This window comes from Salminus brasiliensis, chromosome 21 (assembly GCF_030463535.1).
Source record: "Salminus brasiliensis chromosome 21, fSalBra1.hap2, whole genome shotgun sequence".
In the NCBI taxonomy this organism is placed as follows: Eukaryota; Metazoa; Chordata; class Actinopteri; order Characiformes; family Bryconidae; genus Salminus; species Salminus brasiliensis.
In genome coordinates, this window is record NC_132898.1 from 22,367,099 (window position 1) to 22,394,427 (window position 27,329).

The window sequence follows — 27,329 nt, forward strand, 5'->3', positions numbered from 1 at the left end:
GAGAGAGAGAGAGGGTTACGGAAAAGGAGGAGAGAGAGAGAGAAAGAGAGAGAGAGAGAGAGAGAGAGAGACGAGGAGAAGGTTACGGAAAAGGAGGAAAGAGAGAGAGAGAGAGAGAGAGAGAGAGAACGAAAATGAGAGAGAGAGAAAGACACAGAGAGAGAGAGAGAGAGAGAGAGAACGAAAATGAGAGAGAGAGAAAGACACAGAGAGAGAGAGAGAAAGACAACGAGAGAGAGAGAGACGAGGAGAAGGTTACGGAAAAGGAGGAAAGGGAGAGAGAGAGAGAGAGAACGACAGAGAGAGAGAGAGAGAGAAAGACAATGAGAGAGAGAGAGAGAGAAAGAGAGAGAGAGAAAGACAATGAGAGAGAGAGAGAGAGAGAAAGACAATGAGAGAGAGAGAGAGAGAGAGAGAGAGAAAGACAATGAGAGAGAGAGAGAAAGAGAGAGAGAGAAAGACAATGAGAGAGAGAGAGAGAGAGAAAGACAATGAGAGAGAGAGAGAGAGAGAGAGAGAGAGAGAGAGAAAGACAATGAGAGAGAGAGAGAGAAAGACAATGAGAGAGAGAGAGAGAGAGAAAGCACACCTGTTTATTTGTTTTTGTTTTTTATTGGTATTTCGCTCGTGTGCCTCCAGTGGCTCGTGCACCACAGACAGAACCAGGCAGGTGCAGGAGAGAAAGAAACAGCTCATGTTGATCAAAGAAACAGAATTACGCCTGAATCAGCTGAGCTTCACACAGGATTACTCACTTAGCCCGATCTTTTAAACCCAGAGTGACATGACTGTCCCACGGAATTGTGATCATATGTACTACATATCATATATAGCTACAGTATATCGCTGCTGTCCAGTGAAAAACATGCATGTTTGCCCTCTTCTGTAGATCCGGGTTTTCACTGGACAGCGACGATTTATAGCTCGGAATTCCAGCCACGGCAGCGCCCCCTACTGGCCCCTCTGTACTCTGGCCTGTAATGGCAGTTGACCGAGGCGACAGAAAACCTAGGTACAATTTGTATCTTTATAATATTGACTTGTTTAATCACAAGATTTCAGTTTTTAATAGCAAAATAGTCCTGCAGTCTGAAGCTCCTCTAAACCTGCTCTTAGGCGCCGGTTCGTCATTTGGAAATGTCGAGTTCACGGTAAAAGCCGCAGCTGCAAATAAGAAGGCTAGGCTAGGCTAAAACGATTAACCTGAGATTTCTCTCATTGGGAATGTGGTTCAGCAGCCAAATAAATAAATATACCGGACACAGCTAATCTATTTAGACAGATTTTATTTGAATAGCTAAAAAATAAAGAAAAAAAAAAGAGTTTTAAAATATGAGGTGACCTGCGAGGGAGACCTTCAATTAGCCTAGCTATGTTAGCTAGCACGACAAGGGTCTGACAAATCTGTATTATTATTTTATTCATAATTAAAGTTACTCAGAGTTTATAATTCATTAAAATGATTGCTATAATTAACTGAATTATTTTAAAATACTTTTTTGTATGGGATGTTTTATCGGTTCACAGCTACTGAATCATATAATACAGGTATAGCTAGTATCACTGGGCTCAAATGATTGGGTTAAGTGCAAAATCCTGCTGTATGAAACACCTGGTGGGACAAACATGTTTATTAAATGTTTATTATCTCATGTTTATAAAATAAATATATTCACTGAACTAGAATGACAATTCAGCTCATATACAGTCACACCCCTCCCCCCCAACCACACACACACACACACACACACCATAACTATGACCCTAAAGCCCGTCTGATTCCTCAGTAAAATAAGAATTGATAATAAACTAATGAGAATTCGCACTTTCATTTCTTTTTTTCTTCTTGCAAAACTGAATAATTTCCACATGAGCACAACGAAAACAACACTGAGGTGTCATCAAGCTCACTCACAAAGAGTACAGCTCTGCATTAATACAGTTAGTGAGTTAAGATTTAATAATTAGGAAATAATAATTAAAAAATCATTTAATTTCATGACATCGATTGTGAGCACAAGAAAAATAGTTGTAAATGTATTCTACACAACTAACGGTTTATAATCTAAAACAGAACCAGCGCTCCTGCTCTTAATCCTACTAGTCCCTCTCTGTTTGCCACGTTTACTAGTGTAGATGTGTGTTCTGATGTAAATGTGTGCGTTTGGATGTTTGTTTGTTTCCCAGAGAAAAATTCATTCATGAGTCAGAAGAATTAGACCAGAAACGTGCTTCAAAGAAATTACGCTTGGTTAATGCATAGCAAACGTACGGTTCTCACTTGCATTACTGTGGTGGTTAAAACACCCAGTACACAAGGGGGCGCTAGAGGACAAATCAGAGCATCTGTAAACATGAGGACAGTAGAGGACTGAGAACGCTGCGTTACTGATTCTACTGGAATGAAAAGGTGATGATGGATATATAAATAAGTTCATGGGAGTGAATCAGTTCGGGCAGCTAGCGGTTCAAGGCAGCTTGGCCAAGCTTGGCTGTCACTATAGTGCCCCCTTGTGGCAGTGTTTGTGTATTATGACAGATTTTACCGTCTTTGCGCATCTCGAAACATCTGCATTACTATGCTTGCTAAAAGTACGTTTCTGGCCTTATGATCGTCTCTCTTGTGATGGGCGGAGCCTCAAGATGGAAATGCCACGCCCCTCTGCTTTTTTTTTACGTTCTTATATCAAATGGAAGACAATCAGATTATCTGACATCATTTTGTGCAAATTTGTTGGATTCCAAACAAAACAAAACGTTTCATTTGCCTCATTTTAGTTGAACAAAAACGTTGTCTAAATCGCGTTACTGTTAGCACCAGCTAATCTGACCGCAAACTGAATTTACGCCAACAAAACAGGTGCCCGCGGAGTGTCCGCCGCAGAACCGAAGTGATTTCAGGTCCAACGTTTCCGCAGTGCAGTATTGCTCAAAGTGGTCGAATTGAAATCGCAGCGTTCGCGTTCTAAATAAAACCTAAAGTCGCTAGGTGTCACCAGTGCCCAATCTTAACCGAGTCCGAGAAAAGCCTCCAGAAAAAAACACAACAAACATCTATCTACAGTAAACATCGAGAACAGGAGGTAGCCTCATGTGGTGAAGGCAGTATATCTCACGCACACATACACACACACACCGGTCAGAAACACACATGCAGTACGCACTCACGCCGTGTGTCGCTATACAGTGGTGACGGTGAGCAGTGAGCTTGGTATCTGCAGTGCGTCGTCCCCGGTGCCGAGCCGGTTACCATGGGTCAATAGCTCCTCCACCGTGGTCCAGTCGTCCAGCAGCTTCCTGTTTCGGAGGCGGCTCAACTTCCTCTGACTCAACTCCAGCACCGCATTGGCGCCCCCCTGCGACGTGCCGGCCACACCCCCGCCGGTGCTTCGTGCTTTTTTCTGCATCATGTGTTCCCGGCGTTCCGTGCGGCTCCAGTATCGTCCAGTTCGAATCTCACAGTGGCTTTCCTCGTCCGTGCTCATGCCGCTGCGCTCGTCCGCCAGTCTCAGTGCCCTGTCCCGGAGAAGCTGGTTCCGGACGGCGCGTGGGTTCGAAGCCCCAGCGGGTGGTTTCCGTGCTGACGTGGGCGACGTTGCAGTGATGTGACCCTCAAGCGTGCTGTAAAGGCCACCCGTACTCTGCCGGCTGGCTGGTTTTGGCCACGTGTCATTGATCTCCTGCGATGGAGTGTGACTCAGGGTGTGGAAGCGACCCTGGTGGCCAACAGGGGGCTCCCTCACAAAGCTCCGGTCCTCGTGAAGACCGCTGGGCGATCTGCCCCCCTTGTCATGGCGACGGGGTTCTTGGGGCAGATGGGGCAGATCACAGTGGGGGTCTTCGAAGGAGCTGGTCAAGCTGGGCTGGCTGATGGCATGTTTTGGGCGTGGTCGGTGGGCATGATGTGTAGGGTTGGTGGCATGGGCTGGGAGGGTGGCGTGTGCAGGGAGGGTAGCGTGAGCAGGACGGGTGTGGTGTGGGAGGTGGGTGGCATGGTTAACATGGTGTGTGGCGTAGTCAGCAGGGTGCGTCAGATGGTTAGGATGATGTGTGGCATAGTCAGCAGGATGTGCTGGGTGGTTACCGTGGTGAGTGGTTTGGTTAGCATGGTGTGTCGGGTGGTTAGCATGGTGATTAGTTTGGTTAGCGTGGTGTGTCGGGTGGTTAGCATGGTGATTAGCTTGGTTAGCGTGGTGTGTCTGGTGGTTAGCATGGTGATTGGCTTGGTTAGCGTGGTGTGTGGTGTAGTCGGCAGGGTGTGCTGGGTGGTTACCATGGTGAGTGGGTTGGGTTGTATGGTGCGTTGGGTGGTTACCATGGTGTGTGGCTTGGTTACCATGGTGCGTGGCTTGGTTCGCATGGTGCGTGGCTTGGTTCGCATGGTGCGTGGCTTGGTTCGCATGGTGTGTGGCTTGGTTCGCATGGTGTGTTGGGTGGTTAGCATGGTGTGGAACATCTGTTTCAGATTCCTCGGGCAGCTCTTGCTGGATCCTGTGCCCGTAGTTTTGCAGGGTCATACAGTAGTTAGGCGATGCTGGATGACTCGCTCTCCTGCGGTGTTCCACCTGCGGCGGACGATGATGCAGTGTTCTGCTTCTCCTCAGCATCCCTGTAGAGGCGCTGTGATGTGGTGGCAGCCTCCTCTGACTGGAGGGAGTACTGCAGGTGGAGAGGGCGGCATGGGGTGGGAAAAGGGCACCACTGCTGGAGCTGTGCCGGTTCAAAGACGGACGCTCTGCCTTCCGGAACTGCACAGAAGACACCCTGAACAAGCCCCTCGGATGCCCACTGATCCCACCAGGCAAGCAGACGTTCTGGGGCTGGACCGTTAAAGCTTCTGGGATGGCCTCAAGCTCACGGTGACCCTTCTGGTTGTCCCTAAGCTCCCCCTGGTGGTGCATGCGGGCATTGTAGAGGCGCATCCTCTTTTCCAGCAGCCGCTGGAACCGCAAGAACTCCCCTGTGCTGACGCTGTAGAAACCAGAGTCGCTCAGCTCTGAAGAAATAAACGACTCTGATGAAGGTGAGCCTCCTCCTCCCCCACCTCGGTGGGCATGGCACTCCTCAAGCCCCTCCTCAGTCTCAACGCCAGAAAGTTCCCCCTGATGGAAGCTGCCGTCAGTCCAGCCCAGTCCACTGTCCAGCTCATGATGCAGGGGAAGATAACCCATCGTCTTTTCTAGCATGTAGTCCTCGTCCTCTGTCTGTAAATTTATACACACACAGTTTACTGTAGCAACTGTTATACACACACAGTTTACACACTGCAAAGTTGCCGTCCCCCAGCCACCCAGGGGACACCTCGACTAGTTAATGTCAAAATATTAGACTTTGTTATACTGAATTATGCATTTGGTTGTATTGTGTTGCTAGTATATGTCCAAATGTTTGTGGACACTCCTACTGAAAGCATTTAGCTACTTTAAGTTGCACCCATTGCAAATGTACATACGCATCTTGTCTAGTCTCTGTAGGGATGTATAGCCAATAGAATAGGAATAGAATAGGAAAATAGAGCAGATTAACATGAACCTATTGGCACCTGTTGGACTGGCCATCAAGAGGACTGGGTGAATTCTCAGTGGACTGCTATGGGTGTGGGTCAATGGGCCATTCCGCTTAGCTTAGCTTTTTACTATCCTAGGGTATGTTTGAGGTTGAGGTGGTCTACTAACATGACCAACCTGACAGTAACTGTCAAACCGCACGACTATGACCACACTGGTCATGGCAATGCTGGATGATAGTCATGCTAGCAGACCATTTACTCTATCAAAGTGGTGGTCTACCAGGGCATGCTTTCACCTGAATCAATGAATTACTTACTTAATTAATTAATTAATTAATTAATTAATTAATTTTATGCACCTTCACCTTCAAAAAACAGGTTTCCAGCAATAAACGGTCTTGAGCTGGACTTTTAAAAAGGGATCTCACAGCAAATCATTCCGTTTTTTTTTTTTTAGCCAAGCTACCACATTTTCGACGTGCTTATACTAATAAACTACACGGACAAAAGTAATAATTATTGAATTCAGGTTTCATTGAGTCCCATTGCCCCAAGTGTATAAAATCTAACCATGCAGTCTGCCTTTACAGACAAATGAGTGGTTCAAAAGAGCTCACAGTATTCCAGCGTGGTGCTGTAATAAGAGCCACCGTTGCAAGTGAGTTGGTGAAATGTCTTCCCTCCTAGATATTCCACCATCAACTGTGAGTGGTATTATTGAAAAGTGGAAGTGTTTAGAAACCACAGCAACTCAGTTATGAAGTGGCAGATCATGTAAAGTTGCAGAGCGGGGAAACTGGGTCCTGACTCAATATCTGCAGATTTCCAAACCTGCTCTTAGAGCTTTAAAACGGGGGGGGATGTCATAAAAACTCCTGTAGGTGTAATGTGTAGGTATCACTATAGCTTTGCCAACATAGTATATTTCATAAGGACCTAATATGTTTATTGATAGCATGTTTATTTGTTTATTGCCTTTACTTTCAGTGGCATTTAGTTGTTTGGGAGGTCAGGGATTTTGTGGTGGAAAACACCGATGTTCCTGTAAAATAGAGGCCTGTTCAGAAAGTCTCTGGTTGTAATGAATAGTCTCCATGACAAACAACTCTATTGAGTATTGAGTCCTACTAAAGCAAATTAAGATTTTCTGAAGATGGTTGGTTTTGAGAATTGCATTTAAGAGCATTTGAAAGCCTCTCAGCTTCTCTGTCCGCAGAGACTTCATATTTGGAAAGCTTTCAAAAGTCTGGCCTCTGATTTGCTGATGAAGGGAAGTCGTCTCCAGGAAAGATCCCTGCACTCTCTAAAAAGCTAAGTTTGCCAAATGATGAAGATTTTCCTGCTCTGAAATCTGTGTTCGCTGAATCTGAATAATTCATTCGGAGCGGTCACATCCTGAATGTGAGTGCGTTCGACGACGCTGTAATGCGGCTCGTTATTCGCAGCCCTGTTTTCAGAGCTTCATCTCAGCATCTCACTGATTAGTATAACACGGTTGCTTAGCAACACATAACTTATTTACATAACATTTGGTTCTGCAGCTGAACAGTGAGGGATGTGGAGGAGGCGTCATGGCCGTCAGACACAACCGGACAAAATATTAGCCCAAAATCTGACAAATCATATCCGTAATTGTTGTGATTATTCATTACAGGACTATATGTGTACATGTAGAACCATAAAGCAGAGTTTAGTCCGACAGCATGTGCTGAGTTAAAACGGTATCCAGAAATAAAATCACACATAGATAATTCATGTGCCTTAAATAAACCTACACCAGTTATTGTGCTGTAAATAGAAACCTTAATAACTTCATTATGATGCGCAATCACACATTTCTGTCGTCAGCTCTGTTCGTTAAAGGAACAAATGCTGCCGTTTCCTCCGGATGAATCATTTAATCACAGGCGGTAAACTGGCAGACAGTTGACGCTCCAGCATTTCTCAACCATGGTTACCAGCAGCCAATCAGAATCCACCCTATTCTGAAACCAAACTGTGCAATCAGTATATCTGGAACTAATTCTGATATCACCTGTACCACTCTATTAATACGTGTACTACTCTAATCTCACCTGTACCACTCTGTTACTGCCTATACCACTCTGTTAATAGTAGTACCATTCTGCTCTCACCTGTACCACTCTGTTAATAGCTGTACCTCTCTGCTCTCACCTGTACCACTCTAATCTTACCTGTACCACTCTAACCTCACCTGTACCACTCTGTTAATAGCACTACCATTTTACTCTCACCTGTACCACCCTGTTAATAGCTGTACCTCTCTGCTCTCACCTGTACCACCCTGTTATCACCTGCTCCACTCTAATCTCACCTGTACCACTCTAATCTTACCTGTACCACTCTGTTAATAGCACTACCATTCTACTCTCACCTGCATCATCTTGTCTGTACCTCTCTGCTCTCACCTGTACCACTCTAATCTTACCTGTACCACTCTGTTAATAGCACTACCATTCTACTCTCACCTGCATCATCTTGTCTGTACCTCTCTGCTCTCACCTGTACCACTCTAATCTCACCTGTACCACTCTGTTAATCCCTGTACCACTCTGCCCTTACCTGTACCACTCTGTTATCACCTGTACCACTCTGTTAATAGCTGTACTACTCTGTTAATACCTGTACCACTCTAATCTCACCTGTACCACTGTAATCTCACCTGTACCACTCTAATCTCACCTGTACCACTCTAATCTCACATGTACCACTCTGTTATCACCTGTACCACTCTGTTAATACCTGTACCACTCTAATCTCACCTGTACCACTCTAATCTCACCTGTACCACTGTAATCTCACCTGTACCACTGTAATCTCACCTGTACCACTCTAATCTCACCTGTACCACTCTAATCTCACATGTACCACTCTGTTATCACCTGTACCACTCTGTTGATAGCTGTACTACTCTGTTAATACCTGTACCACTCTTATCTCACCTGTCCTACTCTGCTCTCACCTGTACCACTCCGTTATCAACTGCACATTTCTAATCGTACCTGTACAATCATCTGTTATCACATCTACCACATTTTTACTCACTTAGCATTAAAATCCCACCTGTGCCACTGTTATTATCTGTACCACTCCTATCTCCACCTATCTGTATACCTGTACCACCTGTGTCACAGTACACTCACCTGACTCTGGAAGCTACTGGGTTCCTCCAGGTTGGTGTTGCAGCAGCCAATGAGACAGTTCTGTCCTTGCGGTCCCCGGGCCGACATCTCAGGGTCCTAAGAGAAAAAGAGAGATAAAAGACAGGAGATGTTTAGGATCATAGCTACATCTAAAGCCTCTGAAAGATCCCATGGTCATGTAAAATGGGATTATGCTGTCTTATGTGCTTTCTGCTGTCTTTTGCTTCCCCCTGAAACCTGTTAACGTACCATAACAGTTTATGGTTTCATGCCAAGTGTGTCTGTAGTCACAGAATTCACTCTTCTATTATTTGAGTCTCCTATAGGTGGCGTAATAGAGCACCATTTTGAAGCAGATCTTCCAGTGAGAGCTAGCCAGCGCTAAAGTACAGCTACCACACATGGTGCAGGTTCACACACTGTTACTGTAGCTAAGACTCCCAATTAAATAATGAGACCCCCCCCTCCCCATCACCTCCTCCTCCCTTCCTGTTCTGTAGATGTAAGGCTAATACTACATTTGGTTTGATGGAGCTTGTGGGGCTGATATTGGCTGTTCTACTTTGTGGTGGAAAATAAATGTACAGTGTTTGACAGTGGCCTCTCGTCACTGATCACATTTATTTGGATGCTTAGATTAATTAATATGAGCAGTGTGTGTGTGTGTGTGTGTGCTTGTGTGTGTGTGTCTAGAGGAAATTTATTAGAGGCTGCTTCAGTGCCGCCCACCGCACACGTGAGCTCAGTGTATGTGTGTGTGTGTGTGTTTGAGAGAGAGAGAGAGAGAGAGAGAGAGCGAGAGAAAGAGAGAGCTTTCCGTCACGGTTGCTCAGTGCTCTGCAGCAAGCATGAATAATTTTACGGAGAGAGGCAGAGTGGCTCCATTTTAAACACACACTCACTCACTGCCTCAGTATTAACGGATAGTTCAGCAAAAACTCAAATTAGCACATATATAATTGGTCGGCCAAGAAAACATGGTGTCTGCCTCTGTAGTTTTAGCACTGAAGCTACAAAGTTAATGTAGCTAACAAGTAATGGAAACTCATGCTGCGTTCAAGTGGTGTTCGAAACTGGGAAATACCATTAGTACCACTTGTAAACCGCACTTGAACAGCCAATGAAGTGATGTTTACAAGAGGGAAACTCCGGATTCTAGATGAGACACGAGTTTAAGAGGTGACATATCGCAACCTTTTTTTTCTATATGTTTTTAAATTCTTTTTTTTTAATTATGTTTTTTTTTTGTTATTACACTCTTAAGTTTACTACCAAAGATCATACCAAAGATCTTTATGCTTGGTGGCACATCTTCCGACAAGCCCCTGAATGGAGTGAAGTGGTATTTACTAGCTAACCATCTGGTAAATACAGCCCTCCAATGAGCACTCGAATGCAGCATAATACTTTACCAATCAGCACTGGAGCAATGCAGCTAATGTAGCAAACAGGTATGATAGCCACCCAGTTAGCAAAAGAGCTACATGTTAAATAGCAAACAATTCATTGAACCTTTTTCCTTATTAGTTGTTTTTCAAGAATGCTCCGCTCCAGTGCCTTTACATTAGCAGCTTTCTGAGTTTCTAACTGTTTATGATTTCTCTGGATCGTTCTGGAATTTTAAAATTCATATTTTTATTCCTGGACTTAAAATATCCCAAAGTACTTTTAAGTATGGAGCGAGCACCCTAACTAATGTAGCTAACAAGCAATATCCTATATCCCATCAGTCAGCTTTGGAGCTACATAACTAATGTAGTTAGCTAAGAAGTATGGAAACCTACTGCAACAAATATCACTGCAGTTACAAGGCTAATGTAGCTAACAAGCAGTAATAAATAGTAGTTTATTATTGGATTTATGTATTACTTGTTTTTTATCCTATTATTTTTATTTATTTATTATTGTTTCTTATTTAACGGCTTATTTATTATTATTCTTATATTTATTGTTTCGTATCTATTTAGCTTCCAAATAATTAAATCAGCATTAGCTGTCAATTTTAGCCTTTACATGCCTGTTTTTCAACACAAATGTAGCAAACAAATGAGTTGACTGGAGATGTTAAGAAACAATGTTATTATTATTTGTACATTATTATTTAATATTATAGCGCTGATGAAGTGTTCAACCATGTTGGAAATAGTGTTTGGGTCACAACTAGATGCTGCATCAACAATTTTATTGTGTTTCATTGTAGAACCGACACCACTTGGTAGCAGCATTAGGCATGAATTTAGCCTCGTCCCTCTACTCATCTGAAACACACTGGGTCTAAACTGGAACACGGCTGTTTGAGTTAATTATGGAAATGCGTCTGGGTGTGTTTTTAATTGACTCTGAGCTCTTTGTTGTGTAAGCCGGATCTCGGCGGGACAAAAACTTTCAGCACGGCTGACCTGTTTATTCCATTTAGAACGTGAGCTCAGTTAGCTTCAGTTCAAAACACACACCCACACACACACAGAAAGAAAGACACACTCTAGTGGCGTGATTTCCAAATAGAGGACATGTAAACATGGCTAAGCATCAGAACTCTAAATGTGTGTAATTCAGTATATCTGTGCTAAGTACGTGTACCACAACACAATTGTCCCACACAATGGGATGTTAACTTTTATTTATTATGAACAAAACAAGTTTAGATGGGAATAAGAGATTCAATAAGAGCTCCAGCTGTAATTGCTTTACTTGTTGGCCAGTCTTGTAGCTTCAGTGTAAATTAGTGGCGTGCAGGCTTGTTCCACAGTTAAATAGTGGACAAAAATGTTCCAGTCTAGTAGCCTTGTAGGTCCAGGGCTAACTAGCTGCCACCTACCAGTCCAACCATCAGGCCCCCCACCCACCACCACCTATACCAGACCAGCGGCTCACCCTCCTGCCACTGCTACCTGTCTAATGACCATGTTAAAACCTAAATGGACTCGTAACTATCTGCCACTATTAATATCACCACTATCAACTATCTGCTCTATCTGGTTTGGTCATTTTTATCAATAATTTATAAATAGTTCTGACCAGAGGAGGATGGGTCCCCTTTGTGGAGTCTTTCTTCCTCCTTGCCACTGTTGCCGTTGGCTTGCTCACTGGGGGTCTTTGATGTCTTACGTTTTTTTTTTTTTTTTGTCTGTCTTTTATTAATTACTAATTATATAAAGCTGCTTTGTGCTGACAACAGTTGTAAAAAGCTATATAAATAAATCTGACTTGACTTGACTAGTGGGATATGAGATTCTAATTGATGGGGCATTGACTTCCACATGAGACATTTTGTGTACAGGAATGATTTTTTCTTCCCTGGACAGGGAAATCTAGGATGATCCAGGGAAATCCAGGATGGGCGGCAGCCCTATTTGTAGCTCCAACAACTTCCAAACTTGATCCTTTCTAATTGTGGATGAAGCAACATCGACCAGGCCTGTGTAGTTGAAGAAGCTGGTCCAGTTTTTCAACATTTAATTGAAAAAAAAAAAAACACCTTACATTTACAAAACCATTACCTCGAATGGAAATCAAATGACTTTCGGGTACATTTGATCCCCCCAAACACACACACTTTAAACTGCACCTACGTGGCATTGAATAGCGTGCATGTCCTCAAGGTCCCGCGGGGCATTGGGTAGGTACTCATACCTGCCTCCGTCTCCATGGTCACCAGGCAGAGTCATGTGATTGTAGTAGGGCCTGGAGGAAGAATACACAGCAGCCAATCAGACACTCTTACACACACACACACACCTTCATACCAACACATCTGCTGGCAGTATTAGCTCTCAGCACAAACCACCACTCCTGTGGGTGATGTGATGTTATCTGTAACGGCTGTAATTCACTGATAGATATACACCTGGATAAATTAGTGCAATATCACTTATAATCAATGAGCTTATTCTATATACACACACACATATACAGTAAACACTAGTGAGCCAAGACATTATGACCTCCTGTCCAACACTGTTGTTTCTCTGCATGGTGCAAAAACAGCTTCCTCTACTAACATCTGAATGTGGTATCTGTGTTTATTTCTGCTTATTCTAATGTTAAGTAGAGTTTTATATAATAAGTGTTGTGTGTTGGTAAGGTGTGGATGCGATGTTGTACAATGCAGCTATATCAGCATAGCTGCATTGTACACTCCCAGCGGTGTAATAGACAACTGACCTCATTTCTGGAAGAGAATAAAGACGAGGGTCTGAAATACTCCACTGTTCCTCAAGTAGCTCTACAGCCTACAGCATTTATACTGTACACACCCTGCTGACCCACTGCACACTACTGTACTGCCATTAATACACTAGCAAAGGGTCCCAGTCTCGGTCCGGCTGTTGTTTTTCCGGCTCTAAGACTCCTGATTTCACTAATCCACTCATGAACGGCCTTTGTAATCTCACAACTTGTATGAACCAGTCTTAAAGTAGAGTTGAAGCCCAAGCTTGAGTTGATAGTGATTTACAGGCTATAGGGAAATTCAGAATTTCAACCACAATCATTATATGATCATATTTACTACACTAGTATGTCACTCCTAAATTGGAATTCCAGAAACATTTTTAAAAGTATCTTCATGATTAAACAGTTAAGATGTGAACTGAGTCACTCAGAGTTGGGTTTGGAGTGAAACACTCTGTTCTAGAGAAACTTACCCAGTCAGAAACGTACCCAGTCTCAGTGGTGGTGAGTGGAACCTCTAAAGGTTCCCCACAGAACATTCTTACTCCAGATGGTTATACCTACCCTGCCTGATGCCTGAGACATTGCTTTACCTGAGTTTTGAGAATATTTTGTGTCAAAATGTGCTTTCGTCCTGGCGGAGGGATACATGCAGAGCGTTTTGTGGAAAAAAAACAGTTCCTAAAGAAAATATATTTGTTCAGATGTGCCACTGTTTTACCATAATCAAAATCCCTATATGAATTCAGCAGACACGTGTAGATTCGCTGGTGGGTTTGGACAGTAAATAAAATGTCTATATTTGTGTTGTAGTCATGGCGACCAACGCCTGGTTCCATTTGCCACCACTGTAAAGAAATCTGAGTCTGTAAGTTTCTCCACAATGAAACTCAGCATCACCCCAAACCCACACTCTAAGCAGCTGAACGTCCCCACGACACAATCCCATCACCCTCTCTCTTAGCAGTACCTGTCAGAGTACGGTCCGTGTGTTATGGCGAGGGTGTGTAAGGGGTCCCACGGCCGTTCTGTTTGTGTACTGCAGTCTGACGTTCGGTGGAACTGCAGGCTCCGCCCCCTCCGCCCCTCTATCTGCAGCGTGATTGGCTGCTCGTAGCTGGCCAGAATTCGTAGAGCCTCTCTCTTCCGTATGTGGCTCAGGTCCCGGGTATTCACCTAATACAAACACACACACACACACACACACACAGATTTATATGTAGAATTAATTATAACTCATTGCTGCCATAACCTTATTTCCAAAGATTTGTGGACACCTTTTTCTCCTGAAATCAAGGCTATTAGCCAGAAGACTTTGATTAGATGGTTTAGACCCTCCTCTTTTTTAAGTAACAATGGAATATTGCCATTTCTTGCTCCTGGGCTCTCCTACAGTTGAGTAAGTGAAATATGTGCTTTGAGTCACCTGTAAAGGATGTCTTTTTCTGGACGAGCTGAAAGAAACAGAACCGTCACTGAGAGTGGACTGACGTGGTAAAGTAATATAACAAATATAACTTGGGTTACGCAGCGTTAAGGCTCATTTGTGCTTAGCATTAAATACGGATATGGATGTAGCCTTATGTCTGCACTCTGCGTTCATATTGTCCACATTTGTGCACATTTTTTGAAAAGGTTACAGATACGGCTGGAATGGAGCAATAGCACTGGAAACCATGTGGGTAGTGTAGACAACCAAAAGAAACATGGTGGAGTTTTTACACCGTTTACACAACTGCCTCTTTCCCATGCTCTGAACTGCCCTCTAGAGGATGTAATGCTTAACATCCATGCCAACATAAAGGACACATAGACAGCTGTCTGGCGGTAAGGCTACATTGTTTAAAACTGACGTGCTCATTTATGTATAAATGAGCTGTTATGCAGTTTTATGAGCAGTGCCTTACCCGCTTCTCCAGTTAGCAGCGAGCTGAGCCTGGAGTAGCAACGACAGCGACACTATACTCCCTAATGCAAATAAGTGAAGCATTAAAATGTTTATAAATCTATTATTTCGTAAAAAATGCTACATAGTGTTGCTGTAAGCAGTGCTTAAACAATGCCAACATAGTGCTAACGTCAGCCATCTCTGCACAGTTCTTTATTAGACTGGATAAAAATTCAGAGGAAACTCCAGGGTGGTGGTGGTGGTGGTGGTGGTGTTGGTGTTGTTATTTCAGTCATGAAGCTAAAAAGGTTTAAATTAAACTACCAAATATGAAAGACCACACTTGCAGCTCAATGTCCACACTTTAAACAGCAGCTTTAAGCTATTTCTAGCCTTGTGTTGATATGATATGCAACAATAAATTGGACAACAGAACCGTGATAAGATCAGGATGCTATCTGAGTTAGTATTTCTGAACTCATCTGTTGACAGACTAATAAATGACTTATCTTAAACAGGTCAGTACTGCACATTATTTATTAAAATATTATGTGCGAAGGTACATACTGAAGCCCTCACACTGATAGTTTTAAACATTAGAGGATGATAAGATGTCATTTCTGGATTAAAACTTCCCACAAACTAAAAACAGTGCCAGCTGCTGGTGACGTCCAACCCAGCGTCCTCAGTATGAATTTGCAGTCCTGTGACAAATCTCCTCACAATGTGTCTGCAAGCTTAACACTGTGCCACTACTTTCATATGCAGTGTGTTCCAGTAATTACTGATGATTAAAAAGCTCCAGTAAGCTTCAGTCTACTGTCACACGAAGATCAAGACCTATTTGTGTAGGAAATCCCTGTCTAGGTCTGAAGTTTAATCGGCTCCTCTGCACTCATTAAGCATGGTTAGTTTTCGGGCTGAACGGCTCAGTGTGGAGTTTACCTGAACAAGCAAATGTGGTCCAAACATCCACGGATCAGCCATAACATTAAAACCTAACAGTGTGCCGCATCTTCCAACACCCTGACCTCACTAACACTCTTTAGTGTGAATATAGACAAAATTATTGGGACACTTGCTTATTCATTGTTTCTTCCGAAATCATAATAATGTGGTATAATATTAAAAATAGTTGATCCTGCTTTTGTTGGAGTACTGTCTCTTCTGTCCAGTTCTACTAGATTGCGGAGCATTGCTGTGATGAATTGATTGCATTCAGCAACAAGAGCGTGAGGTCAGGTTAGCATGTTGGATGATCACCCCACCTCATCCCCAACTCCCTAACTCAATCCCAGAAGTATTGGATGGAGCACCATCATCATTCCAGAGTTCCACTGCTTCACAGCTCAATGCTGAGGGGCTGTATACCCCTCTAGCCCATGCCTGGGATTAGGCATAGTCCTATTCTATTGGCAGTATGTATCTACAGGGATTAAAAGGACACAAGCTCTGTGTGTGTATGTGTGCATGTGCACATTTGTGTCAGCTATGAGTGTGCGTATATTAAGGTGTGTCCACAAACATTTGAACACATAGTGTATATAAACTACTGTCACATTAAATGACATTAGCTTCCAGATGAGTGAAGACTGACAGCTGTTCTGCTGTCATTCAGCACCGATGACTGTTGTTCCACAGACGCTCCTTATTAGTGAACCGTTGCTATGGAAACTTGTCCATTCGCACTGCTCTACAACACACATACAACAGCTAGAAACTGTCTAGCTTGTTAGTCTGCTCTCCTACACTCTTTTAGAGAAATCACTGTTGTCGATCCGGAGTGTATTTCTTCAGGGAAAGCCCGAGCGACAGTCCAATAGGAAGAAACCATAGTTCGTTAACATGCATGACAATGGGAAGTGAATAAGTAAGTAAATCATTTACATAATTTACATTTAGCACACACATGTGAATGCAGCACATAGGGGATCAAACCAGCATGAGATTAGAGCTACTGTGTAAGTCTCACATCAAGTGCATTACAGTTAGCAGCCCTTTCCCGTTATTTCCAGTCCCCCTATCTAGAACTCCCCTTTCAGAATAATGCCACCAGTGCTGGGAGGATGAAGGCTAGCACAGTATTCCTTCAAGAATCGAGAAGCTCCACCACCTTCACATCTTCTCAAACAGCCGTTAACACAGTACCACAAGACAAGTTATATTCTCTGGGACTTCCCATGACTGACGGTTGGCTGTGGCATCGCCGGAGATGCGACCTTCTGATGACAGAGCAACAATGACTGCAAATGTGTTTGCAGGGAACAGCTCAGCAAAAGTGGGGCAGAGTTCTCTAAATGCACCAGTACACACTCCTCACACCTTTACGTTTTTGTGAGTCATCAACAGCCTCCTGTGTGAAGATGCATTAAAAGTGGATTGAACAGATATAGAGTGGCTAAAGTGCTGCCACTGTGGTCCAGGGGTTGTGAGTTAGAATCCTGAGCCATGTCGCTTTGCCATCAGCAGCCGGAGTCTGAGAGAGCACAATGGGCCGTGCTCTCTCTAGGTGGGTAGATGGCGCTCTCTCCCCTCATCACTCTTAAATCCATGTTGGGCGGCATAGATGTCTGTTAGCTGGTGTTTTACGCAGGTGGGGACCTGATGTGTTTCTCTGAGCGTGTCGGCTGTCTACATCGGCGCCAGGCCAAAGAGAGGCAGTGACTGGCTTTGCATGTATCGGAGCAGACGTGTTAAGTCCTTACCCTCCTAGTGTCGGGAGCATTGCTAGTGCTAAGGCGTGTTCAGCTGTTTTGTTTGTAGTTGATAAATAAGATTTGACTTAATATTTGTGGTGGTTCTTTTAAAGATAGCTCTCAGCAGATTTTACGTGACGTTAATAGGGAAAGAGCTTCAGAAGGACTAGTGATGTTTATTCTGCTTAGTCCTACGCTCACACCCACCGCCTATCTAGAACCTCCAAAAGGAGTAGTAATGTTAATTTTGTTCACACTACTGCTTACATACACATCCTATCTAGAACCTCCAGAAAGACTAGAGCGATGTTTATTCTGCCCACGCTACCACTCACACCCACCGCCTATCTAGAACCTCCAAAAGGAGTAGTAATGTTAATTTTGTTCACACTACTGCTTACATACACATCTTATCTAGAACCTCCAGAAAGACTAGAGTGATGTTTATTCTGCCCACGCTACCACTCACATCCACAGCCTATCTAGAACCTTTAGAAGGACTAAGGCGATGTTTATTCTGCTTACACTAGCGCTTACTCACAGCTTATCTAGAATCTCCAGAAGGACAAGAGTGATGTTTATATAGCACGCACACACACACACACAGCCAATCTAGAACCTCCAAAGGACTAGAGTGACATTTACTACTCACACTACTGCTTACACTGAGTGCCTATCTAGAAACTCCAGAAAGAACAGGGGTGATGCTTATTCTGCTTACACTACCGCTCACAGCAACAGCCTATCTAGAACCTCCAGACTGTCTAGAGTAGTCTGATTTACACCCTCTAATTGGTTGATTCCTAATTGTGTTATTGGTTGATCTGAAGGCCTTCAGTTCTACCAGTGAAGTCCTGACCAATGAGAGGGCTTGTATAGCTGTATCTGCCAAGATACCGTAGAGAGAACAATACTGATTGGACAATTTTCTGAGAAATTTAACCCCTGAGTTTCCACCAGACCTGAATACTGACTAGTACTGAAATACTGCAGAGTTTAAACACCAGCTTCATTAGACATCTAAAAGGCTCTAGAAAAAGAAATGTCACTGTTAGTGTGTGTGTTGCCTTTAATGTATATTTTGTACTGTATTTATATTATTATTTCCCTGTGCTGGATTGACGTTAGCACTTCCCATTGCATGTTTCTACACAAAATAATCATATGCAACTATAGTACGGAGCAGCTGCAGCTCCATCACAACACAGCGTAACCCAGAAATGTGCTCGCCACAGCCAGGACACGTCCTTAACAGGACACAACCCAGGGCCCAACACACAAACACGCACACACACACACACACACACACACACACACACTGTTCTGCATCCCTGCCCTTCTGTCATGACACTAGCACAGCATTTTCATAACTAATGCACATCATAACTATGAGTCACGCTCTATACAGAGACAGATAGTGAGCAAGAGACACAGAGACAGTGAGAGAGAGAGAGAGATTTGGATACATGTGTTTTAGCTGACATGGATGAGGCCTGTCATAAACACAGAGCTGTGTGTGTGTGTGTGTGTGTGTGTGTGTGCATGGTTCTCCAGTTTGATTTCTACTGCACATGCAGCCCACTCATACACACACACACACACACACACACATACACACAGAGAGCAGGATTCCTCATATTGCGCACATTTCACAACCAGCTGAATATGAGCACACAGTGTGTGTGTGTGTGTGTGTGTGTGTGTGTGTGTGTGTGTGTGTGTGTCTGCTGCAGATTGGGGGCAAAAAGAGAAACAGGAGAGTCTTGGTTGTGGAGGATCGACAGCGCTGTCACTGCAAGTCATCATCAAGACTTGCGTACACACACATACACACACACACACACACATACACACACACACACACACACTCTGATCCCACTCACACACATCAGCTAATATCAGCCACTGCATCAGGTGTTTGCTGCTGTGTAAGCATCACGACAAGCTGAGAATCACTACATACACACACACACTCTAGAGCTGGAGATGTTACTAACATCAGCCACTGCACACACACAAACACACACATACATTCATTAAAGACAACGCAAGATGGATACAGTAGAGATCAAAAATAAAATCACACAAAAACACAGACTGAAAAAAAAACATGAGCATTAATTAATTGATTAATTAATGTGGAAAATACATTGAAAATGAAATGCAAATATAACAAATGATAGTATATCAAATAAATATAAAATAAAATGGATTACAAAGAGCAAATGCAGATAATATCAAATAAATAAATTGACAATGGAAAAAATAATTAATAGGAAATAAAATAATGGCAACATAATAGAAAGAAAATAGAAAATAAATGATGTAAAATAGATCAATAATAAATAACTTAATTACAGTGATCAAACTAAATTAATATCTACAGAAAATTTAAATGCATTTGAAATAATAATAGAATATATTTTTGGCTTCACACACACACACTGCATGTATTCTGATAATATCAGTCGATATTTGACAGTCATGCACAATAAATCTATATGTTCGTACACACACACACACACACACATCGTACTCACCCCCATTCCGTCCCCCGGCCACGGCCCAGAAAGCCGACAGCCCATCGCCACGGCAACGGAGGAGCAGACTGTGTCAGCCTCAGCACCACACCGGCGAAGAGACGAGAATGAGGATGAGGAGCGAGAGAGGAAGGAAGAGCAGCACACACACACTCACATCACACACACACACGCATGCATGCTTACACGCCCACAGAGACCACGCCGAGAGAGAGAATGTGTGTGATGGAGTGAAAGAGAAAGGAAGAAGGTAAAGAGAGAGAGAGAGAGAGAGAGAGAGAGAGAGTGACAGAAAAAGGGAGAGAGGAAAAGGAGAGAGAGAGAGAGAGAGAGAGAGAGAGAGAGAGAGAGAGAGAAAGGGAGAGAGGAAAATGAGAGAGAGAGAGAGAGAGAGAGAGAGAGAGAGAGGGATGGAGAGTCTCCTGCTTTTCTCCCCTTTCTGAATTTCTCCCGCTCACTTTCTCTCTCTCTCTCCCTGTCAATCTTCTGTTAGCTCTGCCCTCTTAATTCTCCTGCCAATCACAGCCATTAGCCCCGCCTTTTCCACATTGTTGCCAGTTGCACACATTAGCCACACCCCTCTAGACGCCCCCTGCCTGAATATTGTAGTAGCCCTGCTGGAGCATAAGCCAAGCCTTCTTTATTTGCATAAACGGCTCTGGTTGGTTGTTGACTGGAGTCCAGCAGTTAAAAGTGAGATTTAATTGATATGTATCTCTCTCTCTCTCTCTCTCTCTCTCGCTCTCTCGCTCTCGCCCCCTCTCTCACACATACACTCTGTCCCCTCTTTCTTTCTCTCTTTCTGTCTCTCTCTCACACTCACACGCTGTCCTCTCACGCCCCCCGTGTGTGAGAGTGTGTGTTATAGATACTGCATTGTGCTGTTCTGATATGAATATGAATATGCTGAATAATTAAAAGTATTAAAGTCATTACAGAAGCATTAATTTGGGATAATGACATAATTACCATACCACTGCCTCACCTTTTACACTGTTTAATAGGCGAGTTACCAACATATGAGGCATAATATTATATATATGTGTGTGATTACACACTTATACATTATACAATACATTATCATTACATATAGGTACTTACAACAGCATGAGTGTGTAGTGTGGGGGTGGCAGTAGTGAGGATAAAGGGTGAGCATGAGGAATGAACAGGCACGTGGCACGTGCCTGACACACACACACACACACACACACAAATGAGAAATGACGGTAAAAATGAACAAATCACACCACAGAAACATTCTATTATAATCACACACACACACACACACACTGGAGTCATCCTTGCATGTGTGTAACACTGATCAGTTTAATCCGCCATTGCAAGTCAACACCTTTTGGACTGGAATGGGATTTCTCTATGTTGCTATGTTTCAGTTTAGTAGAATATAAGGCATAAGCGTAAGCATTGAGTTAGCATAAACTAGCGATGTGCTAATGCTCTGGGTATCTGTGGTGAACTTTGACTGTATTACCTAGGCCTTCAGTTTGGGCCTTAAACATCACACACACACACACAAAACTGTGCTGTGATAGCACTGATATCTGTTTGCACCTTTATCATAAAGTTTAACATAGCATTATTTACCTTATATATGTTACAAAAGGGAAGCTTTAGTATATATTGGTATAGCAATAATATTAGTATTAAAATAATAAAAAAAAATTGTAAGAGCACAAATATTAGTATATATTGGTAGAGCCAAAAAAGTAGTATTGGTATAGCAGAATATACAGTATATTGGTATAGTAAAAATAGTACATATTAGTAAAGCAGAATTATTAGTATATATTGGTAGAGACATATATTATTAGTATAGCAAAAGTATTAGTAAACATAGCAAGAATATTAGTATATATTAGTAAAGCATGGCTGTGTGTTAGCTGAAGTAAAATAATTAGCAGTTAGTGTTCTCCTCCAAGCGTGTTGAGCTCCAGTGGTGTTGTGTTGGTGACAGTATGAGAAAACCATGACGCTTCCTTTGTGTCTCGAAGGAAGACTGAGCCAGTCCATTACTGGAAGGGGGTTCTGGAGCGTGGGGGTACCGGGAATGACTAGAATTATTCTATGTTCCAGATAAAACCAGGTTTCGTGTGTGTTTGTGTGGTGAGTGTTTGTCTCTGTGGAACCTTGTGAGCAGGTAGTGTCGTTTCTAAGAGCAGTCAAGCTCAAGGCCTTTATTTATTCATATTTCTGTGCTCCAGTGTTCCAGAGATCTTCCTGTTCTGACACAGATTTGCACTTTCCCTGAGAGTGTGTACGCTCCAAAAGCTCCCCCACACACACACACTCGCCTTGCCGGAGTGTGTTTGCCTCCAACTGTCAAACCGAGTTACATCCAGCCGCATCCCACAGGAAAGTGACCCGAGGAGACTGTGTGTGTGTGTGTGTGTGAAGCACTGAAAGCTGGAGTGTTTGTTTTGTTCTTTGCGGTCAGTCTGAGGCTGCAAAACCCAACGTTCTGTAAAACCAGGCTGGAGAATCCAAGTGTAGTGTCTTAAACAAAACCTCACGTCTCTTTCACAGGAAAACATTCGTAACTTTAGCGAACATTATCTCAATGAGTAATTAATCTATTATTGATCATTGATCATTATCAGTCCCACTGCTGGGATTTGCCATGTCTGGGTACCTGATCAGTCCAATCCCACCAGCAGGAAACAGATGAATACAGTTTGAATCAACTACTATCACTACTAGTTTGTCAGATCTGTCTGATTAGTCTTATGACCTAAGACTGCAACATACAGCGTGTCCTTATGACTCTGAATCTACTGAATCCTAATGTTATTAGCACTTCATACTGGATATTAATGTTATTAGCACTTCATACTGGATATTAATGTTATTAGCACTTCATACTGGATATTAATGCTATTAGCACTTCATACTGGATATTAATGCTATTAGCACTTCATACTGGATATTAATGTTATTAGCACTTCATACTGGATATTAATGTTATTAGCACTTCATACTGGATATTAATGCTATTAGCACTTCATACTGGATATTAATGCTATTAGCACTTCATACTGGATATTAATGTTATTAGCACTTCATACTGGATATTAATGCTATTAGCACTTCATACTGGATATTAATGTTATTAGCACTTCATACTGGATATTAATGCTATTAGCACTTCATACTGGATATTAATGTTATTAGCACTTCATACTGGATATTAATGCTATTAGCACTTCATGCTGGATATTAATGTTATTAGCACTTCATACTGGATATTAATGTTATTAGCACTTCATACTGGATATTAATGTTATTAGCACTTCATACTGGATATTAATGCTATTAGCACTTCATACTGGATATTAATGTTATTAGCACTTCATACTGGATATTAATGCTATTAGCACTTCATACTGGATATTAATGCTATTAGCACTTCATACTGGATATTAATGCTATTAGCACTTCATACTGGATATTAATGCTATTAACACTTCATACTGGATATTAATGTTATTAGCACTTCATACTGGATATTAATGTTATTAGCACTTCATACTGGATATTAATGTTATTAGCACTTCATACTGGATATTAATGCTATTAGCACTTCATACTGGATATTAATGTTATTAGCACTTCATACTGGATATTAATGCTATTAGCACTTCATACTGGATATTAATGTTATTAGCACTTCATACTGGATATTAATGCTATTAGCACTTCATGCTGGATATTAATGTTATTAGCACTTCATACTGGATATTAATGTTATTAGCACTTCATACTGGATATTAATGTTATTAGCACTTCATACTGGATATTAATGCTATTAGCACTTCATACTGGATATTAATGTTATTAGCACTTCATACTGGATATTAATGCTATTAGCACTTCATACTGGATATTAATGTTATTAGCACTTCATACTGGATATTAATGCTATTAGCACTTCATGCTGGATATTAATGTTATTAGCACTTCATACTGGATATTAATGCTATTAGCACTTCATGCTGGATATTAATGTTATTAGCACTTCATACTGGATATTAATGCTATTAGCACTTCATACTGGATATTAATGTTATTAGCACTTCATACTGGATATTAATGCTATTAGCACTTCATACTGGATATTAATGTTATTAGCACTTCATACTGGATATTAATGCTATTAGCACTTCATACTGGATATTAATGTTATTAGCACTTCATACTGGATATTAATGCTATTAGCACTTCATACTGGATATTAATGCTATTAGCACTTCATGCTGGATATTAATATTATTAGCACTTCATACTGGATATTAATGCTATTAGCACTTCATACTGGATATTAATGTTATTAGCACTTCATACTGGATATTAATGCTTTTAGCACTTCATACTGGATATTAATGCTATTAGCATTTCATACTGGATATTAGTATTATTAAAACATACTGGATATTAAATGTTATTAGAACTTTAGTCTTAATATTAATGCTATTGTAGCCTTATTCTGAAACTAAATGTTATTAGACATAAACTTCATACTGGATGTTAATGTTATTAGAAATTCATACTGTTATACTGTCATACTGTGGATGCTAATGTTATTAAAACTTCATACTGGATTTTAATGTTATTATAAGTTCGCACTGGATTTAAATGTTATTAGAAGTGGGCTCGGGAAGCTGCTACTGTTGGGCCCTTGAGCAAGGCCCTTCACCCTCTCTGCTCCCTGGGTGCCGCAGCAATGGCTGCCCACCTCTCTGGGCATGTGTGCTCACTGTCCACTGTGTGTGTTTCACTGGTGTGTATATGTGTGTGTGTTCACTGGTGTGTATATGTGTGTGTGTTTCACTGGTGTGTACATGTGTGTGTGTTCACTGCACGGATGGGATAAATGCGGAATCCAAATTCCATCTGTGTCCGTCACTAATGGTCAATGTGGTTGTAAATAAAAAAAAGAACTTAATACTGTTATACTGTGGATGTTATTCTTATTAAAACATCATACTGGGTATTAATGACTGTAGAACTTTATGCTGGATATTAATGTTTTTAGAATTTCACTCTGGATGTTGATCAGATCAGGTGTGTTTGGTTCGGAGCTGAGTGTGTGTGTGTGTGTGTGTGTGTGATATTTTGAGCGGGTTGCTGCAGTGTGGGTGAAACGTTCTGCGCATGCGCTGGACATTCTGGGTTTGCAGGGACACGACAGAGTGAAAAGCGTCAGCGTGGGAGGCACACACACTACTGTGTGTTTGTGTGTGTGTATTTTATAGTGTTCTGTCCTAGTGTGTGTACATTCTGCTGCCAACACATACACACGCACACACACACTGTAGGGGGATCTGGTCCCCAGAAAGAGTTAAATACACACACACACACACACACACACACACACACACACACCGCTGCAGGGAGATGTCAGCTCTGATCAGCGGAAAAGAGCTCTGTGCAGCGAGACCCGAGTGTGTGTGTGTGTGTGTGTGTGTGTGTGTGTGTGTGTGTGTGTGTGTCAGCAGAGGGCGCTATTTCCACACTTAAACGCTCAGCCCTCAGTAACTGCTCATTTAGCCACTCTACTCTAGACTACATTATTGCTCTGCATGTCCAGGCAAACGATCAAAACACAGGAAGTCCAGTTAATTACAACGCGTTTACGTCATATTTCTGTTACAAGCGGTAACACAAACGCTCACAACCTCGCCCTGGGCTGAATCCCCTCATTAGACCCTCAGCAAGGCTAAAAATAGCAGCGTCAGCGCTGATGGATGAACACAAACAGCTGTTTATTTTCTCTCTCCACACAAGAACCTGCAGCAGCAGCTCTGTATCAGGGTCAGCCTCCCTCACTGTGTGTGGATACAGGAAGGTTATCTCTGCCTCACAGCTGCTGACCTGTCCTCCACTTTACTGCTGAAGCCATTAAGACGGCCCTCCTTATTCAGAAGCTCTCAGGCCTCCCTCTGAGAACAGGCAGAGGGGTGAAAGGTTGCGTTTACACAACAAAGGTGAAACAAACACCCAACAGGAATCAACAAGAGCTGTGAGACTAACACAGTGTGTGTGTGTGTGTGTGTGTGTGAATGTGAAAGAGGTCCAGAAACTGTATCTTTATTTGTGTGTCCTGAAACCCTATGGAAGCCCAACTATCTCCAGGTTTGTCTAAATCTGTCTCAGTATCTCAGTATCAGACTCAACTTTACACTTTTCCAAATTAGTTACTGTATTTTTTGACATTTTATTTTATAACAAAATATAAAATGCTACTTTTTGTAACTATAATAATGACACGTTTCTCTAAATTCTGACTTTATTTATTTGTAACTCTAACTAGACTTATTTTACCAAATCTCTGCCTTATGTTTCTTTAAATTACTTTAAAATGTTTTATTTGTTCCTGAAAAATGTTTACTTTTATCTTAAAATAATGATTTATCAAAATAATTTCCCCAAATTCTAACGTGTTATCTTGAAATAATAACAAAAAATCTTGAAAGTCAACAGCAAGTCAGAATTATGAGAAAATCTAGACATGCACTGTTGAATATGAGCAAAACCAGCATGATGTTCTTTAGATGCTGGTATGCTGGTTAGTCAGCACAGCCTTGCTGGGATAACCCAGCACCCGACCAGCAAAAACCTGTGTAAACCCTCGGTGCTGCAAATACTAATTATTATTACATAGTAAGTCCACATTTTGAGTGTCATTATTATTTTTTAATGGTGCTGCCAGAAACAGAGTCAGAAAAGCAGAAATGGTCTGACATATAAAACAAGAAAAAACATTTTTTTACACTAATTTATCATAATTCTAATTTATCTAATTCTGTAGGTGACAGAATAAACCCAGCTCTCTATCGTGATCAAAATAAATACTTTGGTGTTTCTGGCTGTGGGGTGCTACATGTTGTAATCAAAGCCAGCAGGTGGCGCTAGAACGCCTCCATCAAAACCTGAGCATTCAGAACAGTAGAGAAAACTCACAGATAACTGTTAGATAGACAGTTATATTTATTTCATTATTTTATTCATATTTCAGAATAATCTACAGACCTGTTCATAGTTTTGGACACATTTAACATTTCTCTTATCCTTTTTTCTTTTCTTTTTATTTATTTCTTTTTTGTTTGTTTGTTTTTTCAGGTTCCCATTGCTTATCAGAAACCTGAGAAGTTACACAGGAAAAGAAGATTAGAGTCATTACAATTCCTTGAGGTACTTCAATTTGGGTCTTCAATTTGAAACCGTGAAGGAACCTCTTACGGTGCTTTAAAGAACCTGCAAGGAACCTTTTTCTTCTAAAACCTCCTCAAATTACCTCAAGATGTTCCTCTACAGAACCTCCACAAGTTCTTCGAGAAACTC

The 27,329-nt window shown here is 42.0% G+C and overlaps 1 protein-coding gene across 1 annotated transcript; it reads right to left on the reverse strand.

Moving 5' to 3' along the window:
* Positions 1–592: 592 nt before the first annotated feature.
* LOC140543247 (uncharacterized) lies at positions 593–20,052 on the reverse strand. The gene is made up of 6 exons (XM_072666305.1): positions 19,971–20,052; positions 14,273–14,300; positions 13,817–14,022; positions 12,246–12,357; positions 8,674–8,769; positions 593–5,204 (listed from the first exon to the last, which is right to left on the reverse strand). Exons 4-6 carry the CDS (start codon positions 12,339–12,341, stop codon positions 3,180–3,182), a joined length of 2,217 nt encoding a protein of 738 aa, XP_072522406.1. The 5' UTR covers positions 12,342–12,357; positions 13,817–14,022; positions 14,273–14,300; positions 19,971–20,052; the 3' UTR covers positions 593–3,179.
* Between the last annotated feature and the right edge of the window lie 7,277 nt (positions 20,053–27,329).

Bases quoted from the DNA above. Each gene is read 5' to 3' on its own strand.
- LOC140543247 (XM_072666305.1), bottom strand. From the start codon at position 12,341: ATGACTCTGCCTGGTGACCATGGAGACGGAGGCAGGTATGAGTACCTA. The intron at 8,770-12,245 runs GTAGGTGCAGTT...TTTTTCTCTTAG, and splicing joins TGCACGCTATTCAATGCCAC to GACCCTGAGATGTCGGCCCG. The intron at 5,205-8,673 runs GTGAGTGTACTG...ATAAATTTACAG, and splicing joins CCAGTAGCTTCCAGAGTCAG to ACAGAGGACGAGGACTACAT.